We start from the raw sequence: 21,069 nt of genomic DNA, 5'->3' as shown, positions 1-21,069 counted from the left end.
CCGATGCACCATAAAGTGTTTACCCCTTTACCTCGATCCGCTATGCACCCCAGAAAACCCTTTCCACTTTCTCTACCTTCTTCTGAACCCTAAAATGTATTCACCTATTTACTTCTTTTTACGACTGAACCCAAAAAGAATCCTTGCCTCCCTTTGCCTGTAATCTTCATTAGCCTTATCCAACCCTTAACTCTTACCCGTCCCATAACTCTTGAATTCCCTTTTTTTCTTTTTTAAGTGCCATAATATGTTATTTAAAAAATATATATATATACTTACCTGTGTGGTAAAGTACAGCAGGGTAAACTATTAAAAAGGGGCCTCCGTGGTAATGTGCTGTTGGGGTCAAGAGGGCGGGGTAAAAACTAAATTGTCCAAGTTCTTCTTGACAGTTAAGATGTAATCCACTCTAATGGCCTATCCTGGATGTGGTAATCGGACAGTAGTTGTATGAAGAAGGGGCGTTGGAATGCGGCGATTCAAATTGCCTATGCAGGAGTGCCTGAGAAGTAACCCATTGGCATGGCTGAGAAGGCAACCTAGACATAGTGTGTGCTCTTTGGGTGCCACCTTTAAGTGACACAGGAGTGACTAACAGGCATGTTCTGCTTAAAGTATTTCAGGGCCCTAGGTCCCAATTGGACAAGAGGCCTATAAAATTCAACTATGACACACTAATCTGTTTATTGCCTTCAATTAATAGTTCCAGGCCAGACTGTGTTTGCTAACTACAGTAAATGCTTTATGGAGTCTACCATGAACAGCAGAGCTAGCGTGCACAGGGATGCATTGGTTAAAGCGGTCATGGTAAATCCTCTGTAATGTTCCCTTAGGAGTGACAGAACAGTAACCTACATGTGTGCCTTGGGTGCAGGCAACTACAGTACAAGCTGTATGGTACATACACTCTAGAGTCCTCTCGAGTGGGAGTGACCGAGGTGCAATGCGCATGCGTGCACAGGACACAGTCATCCATGGTAATTGCTCTTCTGAGTTCACCAAGTAGTGACAGAGACCTCCAAAGTAATGCCAGTGATACAGTAAATGCTCTCTAAAGAAGATAGAGAAACCGGCAGGCAGGCACTGGATATAGTTGGCCAAGGCGCCTATTCTGAGAGTCCTGCAAGGAATGACAGAGGAGCAGTTCATCGTCATGCACTGGGTGCAGGCTGCCTTTTCAGATACTCGGTGTGGTAGTCTGTTTTTACGCTAGGTGATTGGTAGTCAAACCAATGGAAACCTGTCTTACAATGTTAGCCAAGAAATTCCAGGAAGCTTGTTGCAACATTCAAACTTTGCAAAGATGATGGCTCCTGGTGTAAGGATGTTGCTCTCATCGAGGAGCATTAATAAACAGATAGATGTAAATTACATCAAATTAATGCACATTTCGGAGTAAACACAGGTGATTACACCGGTGTGGCGTTATGCTTGCTCTGGCAACTCGTAATATACTGAGGTTCTTGTCGGAGAGTCTAAGATTACTTTAGACCATAAGTACCGTTTATAGTGTAAGCCTCTTGGACCTGTTCCTCCCGTAATTTGGAAACCAGATTGTGCCAAACCTGCTTTTTTAGGGTAAAAGTAAATAGCTACTCTAGCCAGCATCTCTTCTAAAATCCTTGTTGTCTGAAATGCTTTCCAGTTCTCTTTGCTGCCTTGCTTTTATCTTCTAGTTGGCGTTTATGATTTTCCGTAAGTACTGTTTGTAAAATTTAAATCCTATTTTGAAGTTTTCAGTTATTATTTATTTCGCCAGTTCAGGTGTCGGTCATACGAAAAAGTTAGTTAACTAGTCTGTCGACAATAGGCATGTCTGTTTAAAGTGTTGTATTAGACTATTAGTTTTTGTAGACTAGTTTTGATCGATAAGACACGTTTCAATAGGAATAAAAGTTCCTTCTTAAGATGTTTAACCTCATTTCTGAGCACTTATATCTGTGTTTTCAGCTCTATTCAGCAGGTCTTACAGAGACATTAGTTTGCTGCTCGTTAATAAATATTCTACTGCAGCAAGACTAGACATTATTGCTTTTGCTATTTGACGTATAGGTGCTAACAGCATTTAAGACAATAATTCAAAGTCATGACATAAAATGACATTTTGTTCAGTATTTTGGAGTGGTGACCTTACACAAATGGATTTAGACAATTCTTTCTAAAAACTAGTTTTCCATTTTTCTTGTCACTAATAAATAAATCTAGAGAGGATAACTTATTTTCATACTTAGTGTATACTCCCAAATTGGTAGGAATAGAAAGCTGAATACTTAATCATGCGTATTACGAATCAATATCCTTGGGGGTATAATTACCAATATCTTAGGTTATTTATTGTAAAGCATAACTAATTTTGGATTAGGACTCCACTCCAGATACGCCATCCACTTTCATGGATGGCCTATCTGTTAATCCAGTAAGGTCAAGCCAAGAACTATGCATGGATACATGTTTTAACCTTTGCTTAAATCATAGTCGGTATCAAATGGTTATTAAGAGTATTGTAAGTAGTGAATCCATTAACAACATTCAGTGGTCCATGTTACATAACATAAATAGCATTGGCAAAGCCAATAGGTCTGGTGTTGGCTGCCCAATTCTTATTTTTATTTTTTAAACATTGTTCAAGAAGCTGTCCGTCTCCATCAGTCTAAAGAAAATATTGGCTAAAGACAAAAATCTTTTTTGGTCTAAAAAAGCACTCTGTGTACTACTCTCTGGTACTGAAGGAAACTACTTTGTGTGTGGATGAGCTATTGTATGATGCCCTTGTGAAAAAACAGCATGTGGTACTCCTAATGAAGTCAGCCAATAGCTGAAGTGGGCTGACTCATTGCCCCTTGATGCATGCTGGTGGAAGAAAAACTATGATTGACAAAACCATAGACTAATTGATGAAGGGTGGCTGAAAACCCCTACGAAAAACTGTCATACACATCATTTTAGTAAAATCATAAGGTTATGGCGAACAGAGACCTAAATAGCCAATCAGTAGCCTCTTTGAGAAAGAAAACAAAAAAAGAACAAAGGAAAGAGGAAACAGGGAAAAAGGATGGAAAGGAAGTTAGAGGAAAATAAAAATAAAAAGGAAGGATAGATATGAAAGCAAGAAGGAAAGACAAAGCAAGAATGGCAAAGAAAGAAGGTAAGCATGACAAAAATGGGCAAGTAAGACAAAGGAATGAAAGACAGAGAAGACAAAGAAAGAAACATAGACGGAAAGTAGTGCAATCAAAAGGTCTTGGCTAACACAGACCTTAAAAAATGCCAATTATGCTGCTATTGGCTGCCAGCCTCTTGCCTTTCAGAACGAAAGAAAGAAGCAACGAAAAAAGAAAGAAGGAAAGAAAGTAAAAAAGTAATGAGAGAAGGAATGAATGAAAGAAGGGAAAGAAAAACTAAAGTAGGGCTACGAAAAAGGGCAAGAAAAAAGAGAAAAGTCAAGACAGAAAGGTTGGAAAGAAGGCATGAAAGACAGAATGAAGGGAAGAAAGGCAGAAGTCAGGAACGAAAGAATGCAAGATCTAGAAAAAAGGCAAGAAATGAAAAAAGACAATAAAGAAAAGAAAAAAGAAGGCAAGAAAGAGGTAAAGAGAAGGAAATGAACAAAGGAAAAAGGCAAGAGAATGAAAGCAAGAAAGAAGGAATGAAAAGTACGAAGGTAGCAAGAAAAGAGGAAAAAAGAAGGGAAGGCAAGAAGTAAAGAAGGAAGACAAGAAAGAAGGGAAAAGAGAAAGAAAAAAGCAAGAAAAAAGTCCTAATAAAGACGCATTGGTGAAAGTAAGGCCAGAATAAACATTTTCGATGTGCATAGTAAAAAGAGTATAGCTTAATATAGAACTGTTTCAAATGGACAGAATATGGTACGGTGCGAAAAAGTGGCAGTCAGAAAAACAAAGGACACTCCAAAAGTAATTTACAACCGCATTTGCAGGAGACTGGAACTGATAAAACTATAATGTGCTCAGTGCATGAAGAGCTGGTAGAAAGTGTCCTGCTATCACATCGTCTCTACACACATTGGCAACACTCCAGTATCAAAGTAAAAACAAACGCTGGCACTAAAGGGAACTACCTTGTGTGCAGATGTGCTCATTGTGAGAGAGCAAAATGCATTAATTCAAAGTAAAGTTGACCAATTGCTTAAGTAGGCTGACTGATTGCCCCAAGCAGTATGCTGTAGTGGGCATAAGCAAAATATGAAAACACCAGACCAATGATGAAAAGAGCTGTCTCAAAGCCCCTTTAAATAAGTGTATTACACGTGTAATTGTAGTAAAAAAAAGGTCGTAGCTAATGCCAGACCTGACAAGTACCTAATGGGATGCTACCCAGCAAACAGAACAAACATGTCTCGTAAGATCGGCCCACCAACTCTTGTGAGGCCTACTCCATTCATGAAATATCACCTCCATGCCTCCTTCCCCCAGTCAGGGTCTGTAGCTGCACCTTCGTCCCTGTTGGCTTTCAGTCCCTCCAGCCTTCAAGTAAGCAGAATAGCGGATAATGGTCTGTGCCCTCAAAGTCAGCAAGCCCCTCCAATCTCTATTTGATTTTTGATTTCTCCTACTAAGTGTCTGTGTGCAAATGTCGAGGAACAACCATTTTGGTTTTCAAAGCTGGTATACCCTCAGGATGGCCGCCCTCACACCCTCCTCCATGAGTGTGACTACTACAGCACTTCTTTTACCCCTTTCACCTTTTAATTTCTTTTTCATTCTCATTCTCCTTTTATCTTGGTCAAGGACACCTCCTCCTGTAGAAAAGGCTGGATCGATGTTACTGGTTCTGTATGCTCCTCTGCTCCGAGCCTTGCTAGAACCTATGGGTTCTGTGAGTGCCTCACTTTTTTTTCCCTCACTCCCACCTTTTCCTCTAGGCATGTCGCTTTGGCAGCACACATTTGAAACTTTGTTATTGTGCTTTCCTCTTTAATGCACTTCCAAGCAATCTGCAGATTTGTCTTCTTGCATTTATACTCTCTATTTTCTTCTTGACACCGTTGACAAGTCCCTCCACTTGTTGCACCCTACCCTTGAAGGGTACCTTCATACTGTCCTACTAAAATAAAAATTGCCCTGAATCTTCTTCATGGAGGGGAGTCGTTGTCGGGTCAAACCTACTAGACTGTAGGGGAAAATGATATTTAAAAAAAAAAAGGTGAGGTGGCAGCCCAGGCACCATCTGTGCCCGCATTCTCCAAGTGGCCCAGAATCTTTCTGCTCCCTAGGAGAGGCAGATTGGAGAGATTTACCACCAATCTGAATGCTCACCCTAGGTGGGGCGGAAAACCCCACTAGACACCAAAGATTAAATTTTTTAGAAGAAAATATTTGGGCTGGGTGCACATCTAAGCATTGGGACAATGCCCCTGCCCTATAGAACCTCAATCTTTCTCCCCCCTGGAAGGGTACAATGCAAAATAGAATAATTGTTTGAACACAAAATATGGTGTGGGGTGGCTCATTGAGATATCTGGCTTATCTCTCACCCTTAATGCTCCAACAGTCTTTCTGTCCTCTAGAACCGAGGACATCACCTTGTCCATGGCACGCAAGAGGAAACTTGAATTCTTCGGGTCATGCTTTTGACACTAAAATCCCATCGTATTTGGTCACACTAGTTAGGCTCCGAGTTAGCTGGCTACCCGGGAACCCTGTAAACCCTGGGCATTTCTGAAACCTAGAGCCCCAAAGAATCCAGGGTGGTGTGGCATGTCTGTATCCTTCTTTGTTTTCATACCCAGAATAAAGAAACCCATGAGCATTTTATACAACTGACCCTTTGTTGAATTCAAAATGTAGCCTCGTTTTCAGAAATATGTAGCTTTCCGGGTTGACCCAAAGGTTTCATACCGATTTTCACCAAGCTGAAAGTAGATACGAACGAAATAAGTAGGAGAAATCATTACAACTTTAAAGATACAAAAATTGTGATTCAAAATAAATCGTTTTTCCTCAAAGCTGGGAAGGTTATATTAGCATAGCAAATCTTTTGTTATTGCCAATATTAGAAGAAAAAACGTGCGCTTTCTTGCATAGCGCTTGTTCCAATTTTTCCATCGGAAAAAAAATGGTGTTCTATATTGGCTATTTCTTGGCTCCTCAGGGGGAATTCACAAACTCTGGATACCTTTAGTGCAGGTTTCTGGTAAAGGTAGCTGGGGAGTTACTAGTAATTCCCTAGCTACCAAGAGGCCGTTCTCCGTCCTGTGTGCAGCCCAACGTATTAAGTTCAAAGTTTTGTTTGTTTGAATTAATATCTGTATCCCAAAATTGCACAGTGCATTTTGAGATGAAAATGTGTGTATTTTCAGAACTCATAAGGTGTTCGTATAAAAAATCAAGTTCCAAAATATATTTAAAGATTATATTTGAGTGATAAATCATGCAGTGTTTCTAGATTAATATTAGTACCTTGGTGCAAGCGCCATTGCAGCTGTTACTGTCACCTATATAACCCATGTAGAGGCATTCAAAATGTAAATATCCTTTTTACATTACTGATTGTAACCCCGCCATTTCACGGAGGTAATCCCTGCTGGCAATCTTCGATGCGGTGGCCGTTAACCTTGTCTGACCTAGTCCCTAATAATGCTAGTAGCTCATGGTTGATTTTCACTGAACATAAGTAGCATTAGAGTAAGCTTGTGGCAAAAGTGGTGCAAATATGGCCTGGATACCATTCCTGGAATGTTGTGAAGGTTTAAGTTTGAAGTGCCCTAAACATCAAAAAAGAGCTCAGCACTGGGGAGGGAATAGCCCTCCACAGCTGAGGCTAACATTAAGGTGTTCAATGAACTAACTTGTTTAGTAAGGTAACATTTCTAATTTTTTTAAAGGTGATGGAGCCAATGATGTGAGTATGATCCAAGTGGCTGACACAGGAGTGGGCATTTCCGGTCAAGAAGGGATGCAGGTACTGTAACACCTCAAGATCCCGGATATTTGTAGTCCGGTTCTAGCAAAAATGTTAAGTCCGGTTTTGTGATTCTAAGACAGAATTTGTGTTTATATCATGAATATTTTGGTATGCAAACAACGTAGCACAATACCCACTGGTCCTGTGTTTTTGTGAGAACTCGTGTTTGATGTGATATTGCTGAATAAATTGTGCCTAGTTAAAGGCCTAGCTTGTGCTCGTGTTGTCAATACCGCTGAACTATCTTGTGCAGAATTTTGTGCTACCCTATTTTTTTTTTAAAACACTTTTAATATTTTCTTTGCATGAGTAGAGTAGAAAGCCCCTATGAACGGCAATCACATAGTTTAGTCGCAGATATATCCGTTTCCAAATGTTAGTGTTCTTAATCCACCAGGAGCCTCGCTGACATGACAAACTTCTCAAGCCCCTCCCCCTCCCCCTTTTAAACTTCACCTTTTCATACATTTCATGCCTGGCTCCTGCAAAAGTTAATCTTGTTTCATTGTGTAAGTGTAATGGTACATTTTGCCCGACTAGACTGTTTGGGACTATAACAATAAAGGACCCCACAATCTTTCTTCCCCCTTCAGGGGCAAAAAGCACACTCTACACCTGGGATATTTTTTTCAGCAGAAAATATGGGCGGAATGGGTTGGCTTATCCAAGCATTAGGCTTATGCCTCACCCTTAATACTCCAGCAGTCTTTTCTGAGAAGCGGACACAGCTTTTTGAAGCTCTTGTTACCTCTCATCTCAGACCAGAAGATGGCTGCCTTAAGAATGCAAATGCAGGTGATAAGAGGGGTGATTATACTCTGCTAGTACTCTCTCTCTTTCCATCACCTATTACTTTCTTCTTCATTAGACTTTGCCAGTTAGCAAGAGCGAGAGAGACCGGTGTTGGTCTGGAGTTAGTTTGTGCCTCTCGCCTGGTATTCTTCGAGGTAGGTTAGACTGAGCTCTTCCCCTATCATCAATGTTAAACAAGCCTTACCACCCACCTTACAAGAAGGAGCTACTGACCCAGAGCGTCTAGGGGCCATGGGTTAAGAGAATTACACCATGTTACCCTTAACCAGGAGAGGAAGCGGTCTACCTGGTCAAAGTACCTCACATGCCAGAAATGCCAGAATCCACGACTTTGTTCCTTTGCTAGTTACAAGATACCACTGTATTGTCAATTGCTATTGCATTTGCTTTGTTTCAGCATATCATGTGTTTACCAACTCTATAATTGAAAACAGTAACGTTTTACTAGCTTTCTAGAAATTTGCTTAAGCATTGCAAACCCTCACTCAATTCAATTCAATTCGATCCTTCAAAATTACTGTCCACAACGAGAAGAATGTTAGTGAGTCAAAGTTGCAAACCATTTGCTTGTGAGCAGGCCCACCATTTACCATATTTTAATATTCTTTTATTGGGTAAATTGACCAGCTCCTCCGTCACTGCACAGTAGTCCACCCCTCTCACCCAAACTTCTCACCCAATTCTCAACAGATGGTGCAGCGAGTGCTTACCAGTACAGTGCAATATCTCTCTTGGCCAGTATTATGCCCAGACCTACGTGTAGTTTTTCATTTTATTTTTTTTTAAACATTAAATGCAGTTTACACATTTGCCATCATATTTTGCGTAGTACGCATTGTTCTTACATTATAAGACTTAGGCACCTAGTACATAACACTTCAAACTAAGCAGTCAGTTACATCAAGGGGTTAATTAGGTGAAAACATCCGTGATTGCTTCCAGTTACATTCTGTTGCTGCTGGTGATCCTGTACTACTTAAGATATATTTCGATAAGGAGGTAATTTGCCTATATTTCAATAAACAGCAAAACTCAGTAAAAGGAGCACCAAAAAAACTAAGCGTAAGATCGATAGGCCATATCAAACATTGGTCCACCCTACCTCGTTTGGGTTTCCCTCCTTTAATTTATGTCCACAATTTGTGCTCTTACTTATTTGTTTGCAAGCATTTGAGAGAATGAAGAGGCTCACCCATAGGAAGTAGACAGTCCAATGTAACCATAATTGCTTTATATATGACAGTCAGCAAATTGTATACAGTTACTTTATTACAGTGGAAAGGTCATGCCAACATTGACCTACGTCTACATGAGAGATGACGCATTATCACGTCCATGCTGAGGGTGTGTAGGTGACGTGTGTATCTCTACTGTCATCATTAGTGAATCAGGCAGTCTTTCAACGCGATTTTTAGAAGAGGGGATAAGAAGGGATGGGCAAATAAAAGGGAGTACCTGAGATGGCTTGGCTCATTTGAATTGTTGACTGGTCCCCACCTGTGGTGCCAATGATCATGATAGGTGTGCTCGCCAATTTCGAGTGTCAGGGAGGAAGAGGGTGTATCAGGGTAAAGACATCTGCTACTTCCTACCCGCCAACCCCAGTTACGCCAGAGAAGTCTAAGTACTGGCTGTAGCTAGGCTTGCTTGGGAGGCGGGGACAGAGACCTATACATACACCTTTTTGTGCATCCTGAAAGTCATGCAGGATCGCATCTCAGCTTGCTGCTATAGGAATCTTGTAAAGGCCTGGGGTTTCCTCAGTGCGCAATGCCTCTTTCTGCGCTAGCCCAAACCAGCAGCTACTATCTCCAGGCTATGTGGGGAAGTCTGAGAACTTCTATCGCCTTGTGATCAAGTGTTTGGCTGCCAACATACCCATGTCAAGGAACCAAGAGGTGACCTTTAGTTGTTTGCCTATCGGGTGCGAGATATAGGTGTGCCTTAGGGTGCAGCCAGTGCAGGCGGTTAAAGTAGAGCCGACCTAGCGCCAGTAAGTGTGTAAAGACGGGAAAGCCCATAGCATGTGTAGGAGATCAGCATCAAGAACCTGGCACCTAGGGCAGGCTGCATCTGCCTGGTGGAAAAATCTGTTTATTTTGAAAGGGGTGAGGTATGCTCTTTAGAGTATATAGTGTTGGCTGAAGCTCAAGCAAGTGTTGTGAGGGATATAGGTGGGACTACTAACTACTTCTGTCCACTCCCTGTCAGCGAAAAGGTGACCACTATCTGCCTCCCAGTGGTGCCAGCGTCACACCTGTTCTGGCGCAGTGAAGCAGCGAACCATTTAGTAAGATACCCGCCCCTTCTCATAATGTGCAGGTAGTCATGTCCCCCCATTTATTCCCCAGGGCTACAAGCAGGGAGTGATACAGCTGGAACTGTCCGGCAGTTCTGTTGGTGGGTCATAGTGATGTAGGGTACCATCCTGATATGTCTCCAAGCATTTGAACTTCAGCTTCTAGCCAGTTCGATAGTTCCACGGTTGATGTGACGACGACTCCTCGCAGTGTGCCCTGCAATGGCAATGCTGGTGCATAGGGAAAAGTCGATCGCGTAATGTATACACTCCTACAGTAGCATTGGTAGGCGATCCCACGAGTAGTGGCTCAGGTAGATTGCGCTTGGCACAGGGGTGGAATATCCGGACTATAGACGCCACCGACCATGGCGGGAAAGAAGTGGCAGTGTCACACAGCTGAAGCCCCGCTAGCCATCTCGGCACACATTGTAATTGTGAGGCAGGATAGTATTGCTCCATGTTGGGGACTGACGGTCCTAACCTAAAGCTTAGCAAGGGCTACTCTCAAACGAGAGTTGTTCCATATAAATTCTCGCATCGCCTGTTGAAACGTACGAAAGAGAGAGGGTGAGATGTACAGGGTCAGGTTGGTAAAATAATACAGCAGCCTGGGGCGTGCCACCATTTTCAGAAGGGCTATCCGGTCCTTGTCCAACAGCAGGAGCGTGTATCAAAAGGACATCTGAGACCAGAGCGCAATGATCGTCCTCCCCAGGTTACCAACTAGGAGGTCCTCTTGTCACTGGTGTATTTTCACTCCCAGATAACGGAAGGTGCCATTGGATGCGACCTTGGCTGAAATTGGGTGCCAGGTCTGGGCACCCGGGTGCGATGGGGTAGAACCAGAGAGATCCGCAAAGTCCGTGAGCGTTTGGGCTAGAGTGAGTGGGATTGATCACGCATCTCTGTGATATACCAGAATATCGTCTGCGTATAAGATGACTGTGAGAAGTTGGCCTGGTATCTGGTGATCACTAGTGATCACCTTGCACCAGTCCAAACAACCCTTATGGTGATGGTTGTAAGTCAACCTTATAGACCAGCTATCCTAGTGGTAGCATGGACAGAACAGTCTTAGGCTAAAAGACTCTAGAGGGCGTGTAAAGCCAGCTGTTTTACCATATGTAACCATGTAGTCATTTAGTTCTCTCTTCCATTCACTCCACTCTGTCAGCTATTCCTCTGCAGCTCGCCCAGCGCCATGATGCTCCCCTGGGAGCGAACGCTTGCGCTTTACAAATGCTCATAAATATCAAAATATCAAAATGTAACCCCTTGAATACCAAATGAAAGGACACAACACAGGATATATATAAAATATATATGTATTTATTTCTAACACACTCCTCTGAACTCTTTATGAGGTCAGAGGCCAAAGCACATAACAAGACACTTCGTTATTATACGTTAAGTTGCACAATTTAAGGTTAGGCCCTAGTGGCGAAGCAAACCATATATTAAGAAAGTGGTAGAAGTACCACGTTACAAGAAAAGGAAATGCCTAGGGCCTAGGGAATCGCTGGGGCTACACTATCTCAACCATAGTTTAAATGTAGGAGGCCCACAGGCTGCACGTGCAGTGTCTTTACACACATGCGGGATTCAATGCAAAGTCAATGGGAACTTAGAAGTTAGATATAGAAGGTTTTAGGACACTTCCGGTTTGGCTAGGAGGAAACAACTAGAGACTTAGACACTTGGATAGTCAATACCCTTGGGAGCACCGAAGTACTCGCGTTATCTCACCCACGGACGGCGGGTGCATAGGTGTGAAGATGTGTCGGGTTTAGTCATTGAAGCCTATGGAGACCTGAAGAAATATGCTGCAGGCGACCAGGTGGAAGATGTCCGGGTGGATCGAGGATGAAGAGGACCTGAAAGCAGAGGGGACAGAGTCTGGGCCACTAGGCAGTGACTGGGTGGAACCAGGAAGGAACCAGACTACGTCGAGGAGCAATAAAGAGCTGTCTTGAAGCTTGTCTTGGCAGCCACATGGACCAGGAGGCGTCCATGACGACCAGGTGCTGGAGACGGGCTGTCCCACGAAGGATCTCGCAGATGGAGGGGTCGACTTCCGGATTGGAGTCGACAAGCCTTGGCAAAAGCAACCCATGCAGGATACAACAAAGGCTTCTTGTGCAGACCAGCAAGGTCTGAGGTGCTTCACCTTTGCAGGGAAGCAAGGGCCAGTCTGGAGCAACCAGACCAGCGATGTGGTTCAAAAGGATTGTCGACACAGAGGCTACTAGCCAACGGGCCAGCAACCGGACAACGCGTCGAGCAGAACAAAAGCAGAAGGGCCCCACGCAGAACTTGTGGAGTGTGGGGGGCTGATCTTCGTCGCAGATGGAGCTCGGGATCGGGGCTTCTCAATCCCCAGCGCACAGCTTCGAGGGTGCCTCAGGAGCTGCACAGTTAGCAAGTTGCAGGCTTTTCAAGATGCCCGGTCCCACGTGTCTCGTCGCCTCCACGGATCACAGCTATGCTGCAGTCGTGAAGAGGGGGTCAGAGAGGTCTGGAAGTCTGGGTCTTGTCAGGCTCTGTGTTCGGGTTTCGGCAGGAACGTCGACAAGCAAGCCGTTGATTTGCTGGATTGTGCCTGGTTGTCCAGGGTGGTCGGTCCTTGGCCACAAGGGAGATTCTTCAGTCTTCAGCTTCAGCAGAATGTCGAAGGTCCAGAGTTTCATTTCGGGTTCCAGTCAGGATCAAATCTAAAGTCTCAGGACTCAGCTCTTACCTTTATATAACTAATAGGGGCTGGATTACTGACTAGGTCCCTCCGGTGGGTGGGACCAGGAAGGGGGGTGGTTACACCCCCTCTCCTTTGTCCAGTTTTGCGCCAGAGCTGGGGCTGTAGTGCCCCAGCAACCGGTTTGAACTGGGGTATGCATGGAGCACCTAGTGTGCCCCAGGCAGTGTCTCATTCTATTCAGCCCTCCCTGTCCCAATACACAAAGTCCTCTCTGGGGTGGTGCTCACACCTCTCCAGGCAGGAAACCTATTGTCCAAACCTCCGTGACTGGAAGGACTCCCAGCAGCAGGAGGTCAGACTTGTGTCGGTGGCCGCAGCGTCCATTTTGTGACGCTGGGGCTCTGGTTAACTTTAACCGGGATAGTCAGCAACAACATGTCTTCTCCCTCTAGAAGGGTGGAATGCTGCCCCCGTCGCCAGAATTGGCGAGGCGGTAGTATTCCAAAGTGTATGACACCTTACACGACATGTTTGGATACACCAAACCAAAGTTAGCATTTAACCGCGAGGATTATAATGCCCTTAAGAGTATATGGTATGGCGATATCATAGAACAGCTATAAGGACATGGTTCCGAAAGCTGCAGACAGGCTCAGCTCATGCTAGAGCACGTTCTAACGCATAACCAAGCACTCTGCCTCCAGGATTGTTAAGGCCTGCCATAGTAGGGACTTATAGGTTACTATGTGTTTATATATAAGTAGGTATAGGAATACTATACCTAAGCAAGGGGTGTTCACACGACCTTGCCTCGGTGTCAGATAGGAATAGATCGAGTAGCGGGGTTTGCATGCCCCTTACATCCCACATGATTTTTGTGTCTTCCATGACTTTCAGAATTTTGTGCCGCATGTTATGTAGCTCTATATGATAATAGAGGTCTGTTTTGCACTATATGCGGCATACAGGGGGTGCAGTCAACACATCGCTCAGCTGAAAAATAATAGGGAAAGAAAAACAAATACAACATGCAGAACATTTTCTGGGCAGATGTGCAGCAGGGATCCACCCAAACTGAAAGGCCAAACATTGGCAACGGATTCATTCTCTCAATTACAGAGGAGGGAGCACGTGTAGCAGAACAGGGTCCAAAATTCCCCTACACCCTTGGTGTGGTGTATATGACGTCAGCTGTGAAAGGTGCTTATCCGATCATCAGACCTGAACTGTTGAGGAGGAGTGTCCATCTCTTAGCAGTTGCATGTCCCAAAAGCTCTTTGTTAGTGTGGATATCAGCCGTGGCTGGCCATTGCAACAGAGACCAGTATGAGCCACCCACAGTTCAGAGACGAGGTGGTAAAGATTGCCCAACGAAGTCAGATGATATCATCCACGGTTTACGTTGTCACGTCCGGTGACACCGGCGATCCCATCCTGGCCGTATTTGCGTTAGAGGAATCGTCTTCACTGGAGGGTTTTACAGATTCATTGTCCAGATCCGAAGTATGGGTTTGAGAATGTAGTGCAGCTGCCGCCTGCAGAGCCAGTCTCCTTTCCGATATGAACTGCTCTAGGTTGGGTACAGCTTTAGGCGGCCTGGTGTGCCCACTGTGTTGTCTCCGACTATGCCTCCGGACTTTGATGCTTCCGGTCATCTTCTCAATACCGGTGGGGCGTGGGGACATGGTTGTGTAACCCATGCCCTCCATCCGATCCCACACATCCATGGGAGAGTCAAAGAAGTAAACATTATCTTTGCCTAAAACACGGAGGCACCAGGAACAGCAGAGAGTGTTGTATATTCAGCTCATGGAGGTGACTTTTGACCATGAGAAAGGAATTATGGTGGTTCTGGGAGTAGCATTACTGAGGCGTTGCTCACTGATATCTTTTAATCAATGTGTTTCTCACAGTATGCTGTCGTGATATCTGTAATTGAGGAGGCGTGAGTAGGCGAAACAGAAAGGGCTAGGTGTTGGCTTCTGGCAGCGTTCTCTGCGATGATGCACAATATGCACGTTCAACTGCAAATTGGGGGGTACAGCGCTGTGGGAGGTACCAATTCACCTGTCCAGGCTTCAACATAGGCCATTGCATCCTGGTCCTCCATGGCCTCCGGAAGTCCAACTACCCGAATAATATTGCGCCGTGATCGTCCTTCAGGATCCGCCACCTGATCTTCCAAAGTGGTCACACGTTGGGAGGCAGGTTGCAGTTTCCCCAGCGTGAGTTCAGTATTGTGTTGCTTGCCAGCGAGTTGGGGATGATAGACAAGCAGCAAGTTGAATTTCCTGGTCACTTTATCTTGCTTCCAAGGGAGGGCCGCATACATTCCAGCTTTGCGCCAATTTTCTCCACAGCCAGAAGGACATTTTTCAGCTTCTTGCTAAGTTCCACCTTGGGATGTACCGGCTCCGCATACATGCGCTCTCCCGACTGCTCCACAACTTCCAGAGCCTGTCGAGCCGGGACGGATGGGGTAGTCGAACGCAGGTGACCCATCTCTATTTGATGGGCAGTGGGCATCTTTGGGTCTGCAGTCACCTTTTAGTGCCATTCACGCAAGCCTATCAGAAGTAAGATCTGTGGCAGGTACAGAGAACCAGCAGTGTCTTCCCCTATGTGGTGTTAGCAGGGAGGAACGTCGACGCGGGTGGCCCGCAGTGTGAGCCCCTGGGTACTATATGCGTACTGTGGGGCCCGATCAAGTCCAACCCTCGTGCCCCCCTTGAAGTTGGCCCCTGTGTTGCACCCCTGTCACCCCACAGACCCCTAGGTGCAAGCCAATTAATCAATCAGGGGTTTGTTAAGCTACTCACCTGTGAGGGTCTCAAGGTGGTAGGGGGTGGCGCAGCTTTGGTCACTCGAAGAGTCAGGTCTTGAGGGTCTTCCTGAAGATGTGCAGGGTGGGGGCACGTCTGATGGTGATTGGGAGCTTGTTCCATGTCTTGGCCGCAATGTAGGGGAAGGTACTTCTGCCCGTTTGTGCTTTGCGGATGCGTGGGGGTTCGGCCATGGCGAAGTCGGCGGATCAGAGATTTCTCTTGGGAACATGGGAGGAGATTCTGTTGTTGAGATATTGGTGTCTGGTGTTGTGGAGGCATTTGTAGGTGCGGGTGAGTATCTTGAATGTAACTCTTCTCAACAGGGAGCTAGTGGAGGTTCCTCAGGTGTAGGGTGATGTGTTCGTGTCGAGGGTTACTGAGGACAAGTCTGGCTTTGGTGTTCTGTATGGTCTGGAGTTTGTGGAGTAGAGAATTGTTCATCCCGGAGTAGAGGGCGTTTCTGTGGTCCAGTCTGATGGTTATTAATGCATGGGTGACGGTTTTCCTTGATTCTGGGGATCCATTTTAAGGTCTTCCAGAGGATGTGAAGGATGTTGAAGCAGATGGAGGCGACAGCGTTGACCTGTCTGGTCATGGAGAGGGAGGAGTCTAGTATGATGCCCAGGTTTCGAGTGTGGTCTGTGGGGTTGGGAGGGCTGCAGAGGGCGGTGGGCCACCAGGTGTTGTCCCATACAGGGGGGGAGGGTCCGAGGACGAGGACCTCTGTCTTCTCCGAGTTGAGTTTCAGGCAGCTGCTGCTCATCCAGGATGCAACGTCCTTCATTCCTTCCTGGAAGTTGAGTTTGGTGAGGGAGAGGAAGAGTTTGGTGTCATCGGTGTAGGATACTATTCTGAGTCTGTGTTGTCTGACATGGTGGAGAAGGGGGCCATGTAGAGATTGAAGAGCGTGGGGCTTAGCGACGATTCTTGGGGTACTCCGCAGTTGATTTCCGTAGGTTCAAAGAGCAAGGGTGGCAGTCTCATTCTTTGGGTTCGGCAGGTGAGGAAGAAGCAGAGCCAGTCGAGGGCAGTTCCTATGTGCCAGCATCGTGGAGTCTGGTTGGCTGGAGAGAGTGCGATGGGAGACTGTGTTAAAGGCTGCAGAGAGGTCGAGTTGGTTTATACTCTCAGGTCTAACAGCAGATTCATGATCTTCCTGCCCTCCTCCCAGTGGGCTACAACATACTATGTATCCAATCATAAACCTTTTATTTTTAATATCCAATTGATTACATTTGGTCTGAACTGTGATAGAGGGACTTGGACAGGTCCTTCATAGAATGAGCGTATTTTCCCTTGTGGACTTATGCACCATAAATGTTTTGGTGAACTCATGCTTGAATTAAAAAGTTGTCATGGTACCTTCTGGAAATTAAATAAAATGTGCTGAAAAGTCACCAGGCCTCAACCTAATCCCACCACTCCTTATCAAACGAGAAGTCGTGGGGGCTTAAAGGTGCCATTCGATTTGACTCCCAATTTCTGATTGAGGAACCAATCCTGCATGAGATCTTGATGTGATGAGTTTTTCAGGGCCATTAACAATGCCGCAGCAGGTCGAGGCCTTTAAGGAGACCTTGCTGCATATCTTTGACACACTTCTAGTTCTCTCTGGCGAATCATCTGGCCCCAAGGATCAACAGGAGTGCTCAGTCAGAATTCTGCAGGCATCTCAGTCCTTGTGCTGTCTGAGCTACTCAGCAACTCCGGAACAGACTTCCACAGCAATTACAAAAACCTTCTTCGGTCCTTCCATCGATGCCAGTGGTGATGCCACCAACATCCAACCCTAAACTGGTGCTGGCTCAACCCAGACAGAAGTTGTTCTACCAATCTGCTACAGTACACCCAGACCCCATACAACTTGAGTCTGATCCTAAGCTTTTACTACTGCAGAGGTTCCACTGTCTTTCTGGTTCCAACTCTGATCAGAGCTTGCAACCACTCTGACACGATTTACCCTCCCACCCCCATTTGATGACAGCTTTTACATTGACTTGGTCTCTTGGGGCCTCAACTAAAGAGTGCTTCCTTTGGTGTGGCAATTTGACAAGTGGCTTAGACCCTGGACCTACAACTACCTTCAGTAGCCGATTAGGTGCTGCCTGGGCTCCTGAGACATTGCGGCCACCATCTTGGGTGAGGAGCAGGCGAGCGGTGCAGTGCTCGGTCCCTCCCGCCCTTGGAGGCATAAAAGTCCTTCATCTACGCCAGCCACGATTGACAGTGAGTCTGTGTGTGAGTCCTGAGGCGGAAGCCGGGACTGGTGTGTGCGCTTAGCCTGGAAACATAATTTTAAAATTACTTGCACTTTACTTTTGTGTTCGAATTTTAGAAATCGTGCACTTTTAAAAACGTATTGCTGCTATTCATTTCCCCTGCACTGACCTGCCTCATTTTGACCTCGCAGTCGGTCTCTGCCCCTCAGCCCCACCGCAGCCGATTAGGTGCTGCCTGGGCTCGTGAGACATTGCGGCCACCATCTTGGGTGAGGAGCAGGCGAGCGGTGCAGTGCTTGGCCCCTCCCGCCCTTGGAGGCATAAAATGGCTACCTCACATAGGAAGCGCAGCCGGCGCGCCGGAAACGTGCCGAAGTTGCGCCTAAGTTAAGCCCGTCTGCGCCCGTCGGCGACCTGCCGGGACCAGGTGCATGTCATGCTGCCCGGCACATTCGCTATCCCAGGGAAACTCTCATGGAAATTAATAAAGGTCAGGGCAACTTGCCGTTGGAGACATACAGGCGGGGAGGTAGAAATGGTATTCTGATTGATGACTGTTTTTCGGCTACCCCTGTAAAGAGCCAGGGTAATCGCAGGCCACTCACTCAGCCACTTATAATCCTTTACCTAAACACCCGCTCCCTGGTGAAACACCAGTTGGATATCTTCCTTCTGTTGGACATGGAGAAACTGTATATCCTCCTACTCACCGAGACGTGGTTGACCCCAGATTCCGCCCCTGACATAATAGCAGCCCTCCCACCTAATTATTATATTATTCATGCAGACCGGGACACGGAGAAAGTGGGTGGGGGAGTTGCGGCAATTATCCGCACAAGCTTGGAAGTCACTTCCTTGACCTGTCTAACGTTAGTAAACACTGATAATCTAGTGTTAAAGATCGACTTCTCCCACATGACGATGGCTTGTGTTCTCTTGTATAGACCACCCAACTCGATGCCCTCATTTCCCATGGCATTAAGTGATCAAGTTGCTAATTTAGCTCTGGACCATGCCAGGATTTTATTAGTAGGTGATCTAAATTACTGGTTCAATGACCCCATGGAAAACTCCAATCGGCGGAACTGACCGAACTTATGTCCAATTTAAACTTTTCACAATTAGTGCTTCCCCTACTCATTGCAAGGGCCACATTTTAGATCAGGTGTGGACCAACACTACATGTGTGACAACTCCAATAACCCTGCCATGCCTTTGGTCTGATCACCTAATCCTCAAATTCAATATATGTTTCGACCTCGCTAGAACCACCACACCGACAACAGGTGGTATAGCTAGGAACTGGAACGCTCTGGATAAAGCAGCTTTTCTGCAATCACTAGCCAATTCCACTCCCACTCCCCACTCTGATATTAACTCCTCAGAAGCCAATCTGTCAGGCTGGCTAAAAGCTGCTAGTGATTTACATGCCCCCTACAAAACAATTAGACTGGCACGACGCGCTGACGCCCATAGATGGTTTTCTCCCGATCTAAAATCCAAGAAATTAGCCTTGCAGCAGCTGGAACGTAAATGGAGCCGCGACTATGACCCTGAATTAAAGACCATCTACTTAAAGGCCAGGAAGGAATACATGAATGCCATTTCCGCTGCGAAGGTGGCTTATTTCTCTTCTCGAGTCATTAACTCCTCAAACAGATCCAAGGATATTTTTTCTATCCTCAATGAATTAACGAACTTGGATAATGTCCGCCCCAGGATAATTCCTACCCAGTCTCTCTGTGACTCACTTAATACTTATTTTAGTGAGAAAATTGTAGGCATTAAAGCCAGCATCCCCCAGCCTGTGACCCCAATGACTACCGGTATGACAATCAAGAACAGCCCTGGTACTCTTAGCAGTTTCCCACCTATATCCCAGGATCAATTTCAGGAACTATTAACAAGAGTCAAATCTGGTGCCCCCTCGGACAGTTGCCCTCCTCACGTCCTGAAAGAGTGTTTTTCCGTCCTTCCGGCCCCTGCCCTTACACTCTTGAATGACTCTGACTTCCGGTCTAGTTCCACTAGCCTTCAAGGAAGCCACCGTCATTCCACTTCTGAAAAACCCTGGGGCTGACCAATCCTGTAAGGCAAACTACCGCCCTATTTCTTTATTGCCCTATTTGGCCAAGATACTGGAGGCTCACGTTGAGAAATGTCTCTCCAACTTTTTGGAGGAATCTGGCTGCTTTGACCCCCACCAAGCAGGGTTCCGGCCGGCACACTCAACAGAGTCAGTGGTAACCACAGTCCTGGACACTCTCCGGGACTGTGCTGATAAGCGTTCTCCTCAGGCTCAGGTGCTCCTTGACTTGTCGGCCGCGTTCGAAGCGGTCGATCACAACATCTTGATCGACCGTGTCGGACAGGCCGGCATCAGGGACACGGCGGCCTGCTGGCTGACGTCCTTCCTGGAGAATCGTTCCCAAGCAGTACGCCTCGGAGACCTAGTTGGCTCTAATCAGCCCATCACATGTGGAGTTCCAAAGGGCTCCTCCCTGTCACCCCACCTGTTCAATCTCTATATCCTCCCACTGATTCAAGCCCTTAGAGATGAGCAGGTGAGGGTTTTTAACTACGCTGATGACTTACAGCTGCTTTTTACGATTGACAATTCTGAATCTTCCATCTCTCACTTCCAATCGACCATGAGGTTCATCAAAACATGGATGGACCAAAATCAGCTGAAATTAAACCCAGGAAAAACGGAGTTGGTCCTCACCGGAGATAGCGCCAAGCACTGGGGCCCCCACTATTGCCCATCGGACCTGGGTGCAGCCCCGTCCCCCTCACCATCGGCAAAAACACTTGTGGTCACTGTGGACTGTGACCTTTCATTAAAAACACAAGTGGGCCAGGTGGTTTCTAAATGTTTTTTTCAACTAAAAAAAATCCGAAAGGTTCGGCGTCTTCTCACTTTGGAAGCAATTACCCAAGTGGTGATTGCCACCGTCCTGTCACATCTGGACTATGCGAACTCCATTTATCTAGGTCTCCCCCTTTATTTGTCCAAACGCCTCCAGATGGTACAAAACCCTGCTGCCAGACTTATTTTGAACCAACCCAGGTGTCATGCAGCCACTCCCTTAATTATGAAACTACACTGGCTCCCAGTGAGCCAACGCTGTGCCTTTAAAACAGGATGTTTGATCTTTAAATCCCGCAACCTACGTTCATCCCATCACGCCCTCCTCCAGACGCCCGTCTTCAAACTTAAGCGTTCTGGCAGTCGTAGGTTCGCAACACTGGCTCCTTGTCTGTGGAACACCTTCCCTCTTGAGGTTCGGACCTGCC

At 46.0% G+C, this 21,069-nt stretch overlaps 1 protein-coding gene across 1 annotated transcript in view; it reads left to right on the top strand.

Annotated features, from left to right (window-relative positions):
* ATP10D (ATPase phospholipid transporting 10D (putative)) overlaps positions 1 to 21,069 on the top strand; it is a 772,711-nt gene that overhangs the window by 563,717 nt on the left and 187,925 nt on the right. Inside the window, exon 17 of the mRNA XM_086962685.1 lies at positions 6,842 to 6,918. Coding sequence (XP_086818811.1) covers positions 6,842 to 6,918 — 77 coding nt within the window. The remainder of the gene's footprint in view (positions 1 to 6,841; positions 6,919 to 21,069) is intronic.

The sequence above is a fragment of the Lissotriton vulgaris genome, chromosome 3_1, assembly GCF_964263255.1.
Source record: "Lissotriton vulgaris chromosome 3_1, aLisVul1.2, whole genome shotgun sequence".
NCBI classification, from domain to species: Eukaryota; Metazoa; Chordata; class Amphibia; order Caudata; family Salamandridae; genus Lissotriton; species Lissotriton vulgaris.
Note: the sequence above shows the minus strand (reverse complement) of the source record. Positions and strands in the feature narration are given on the sequence as shown.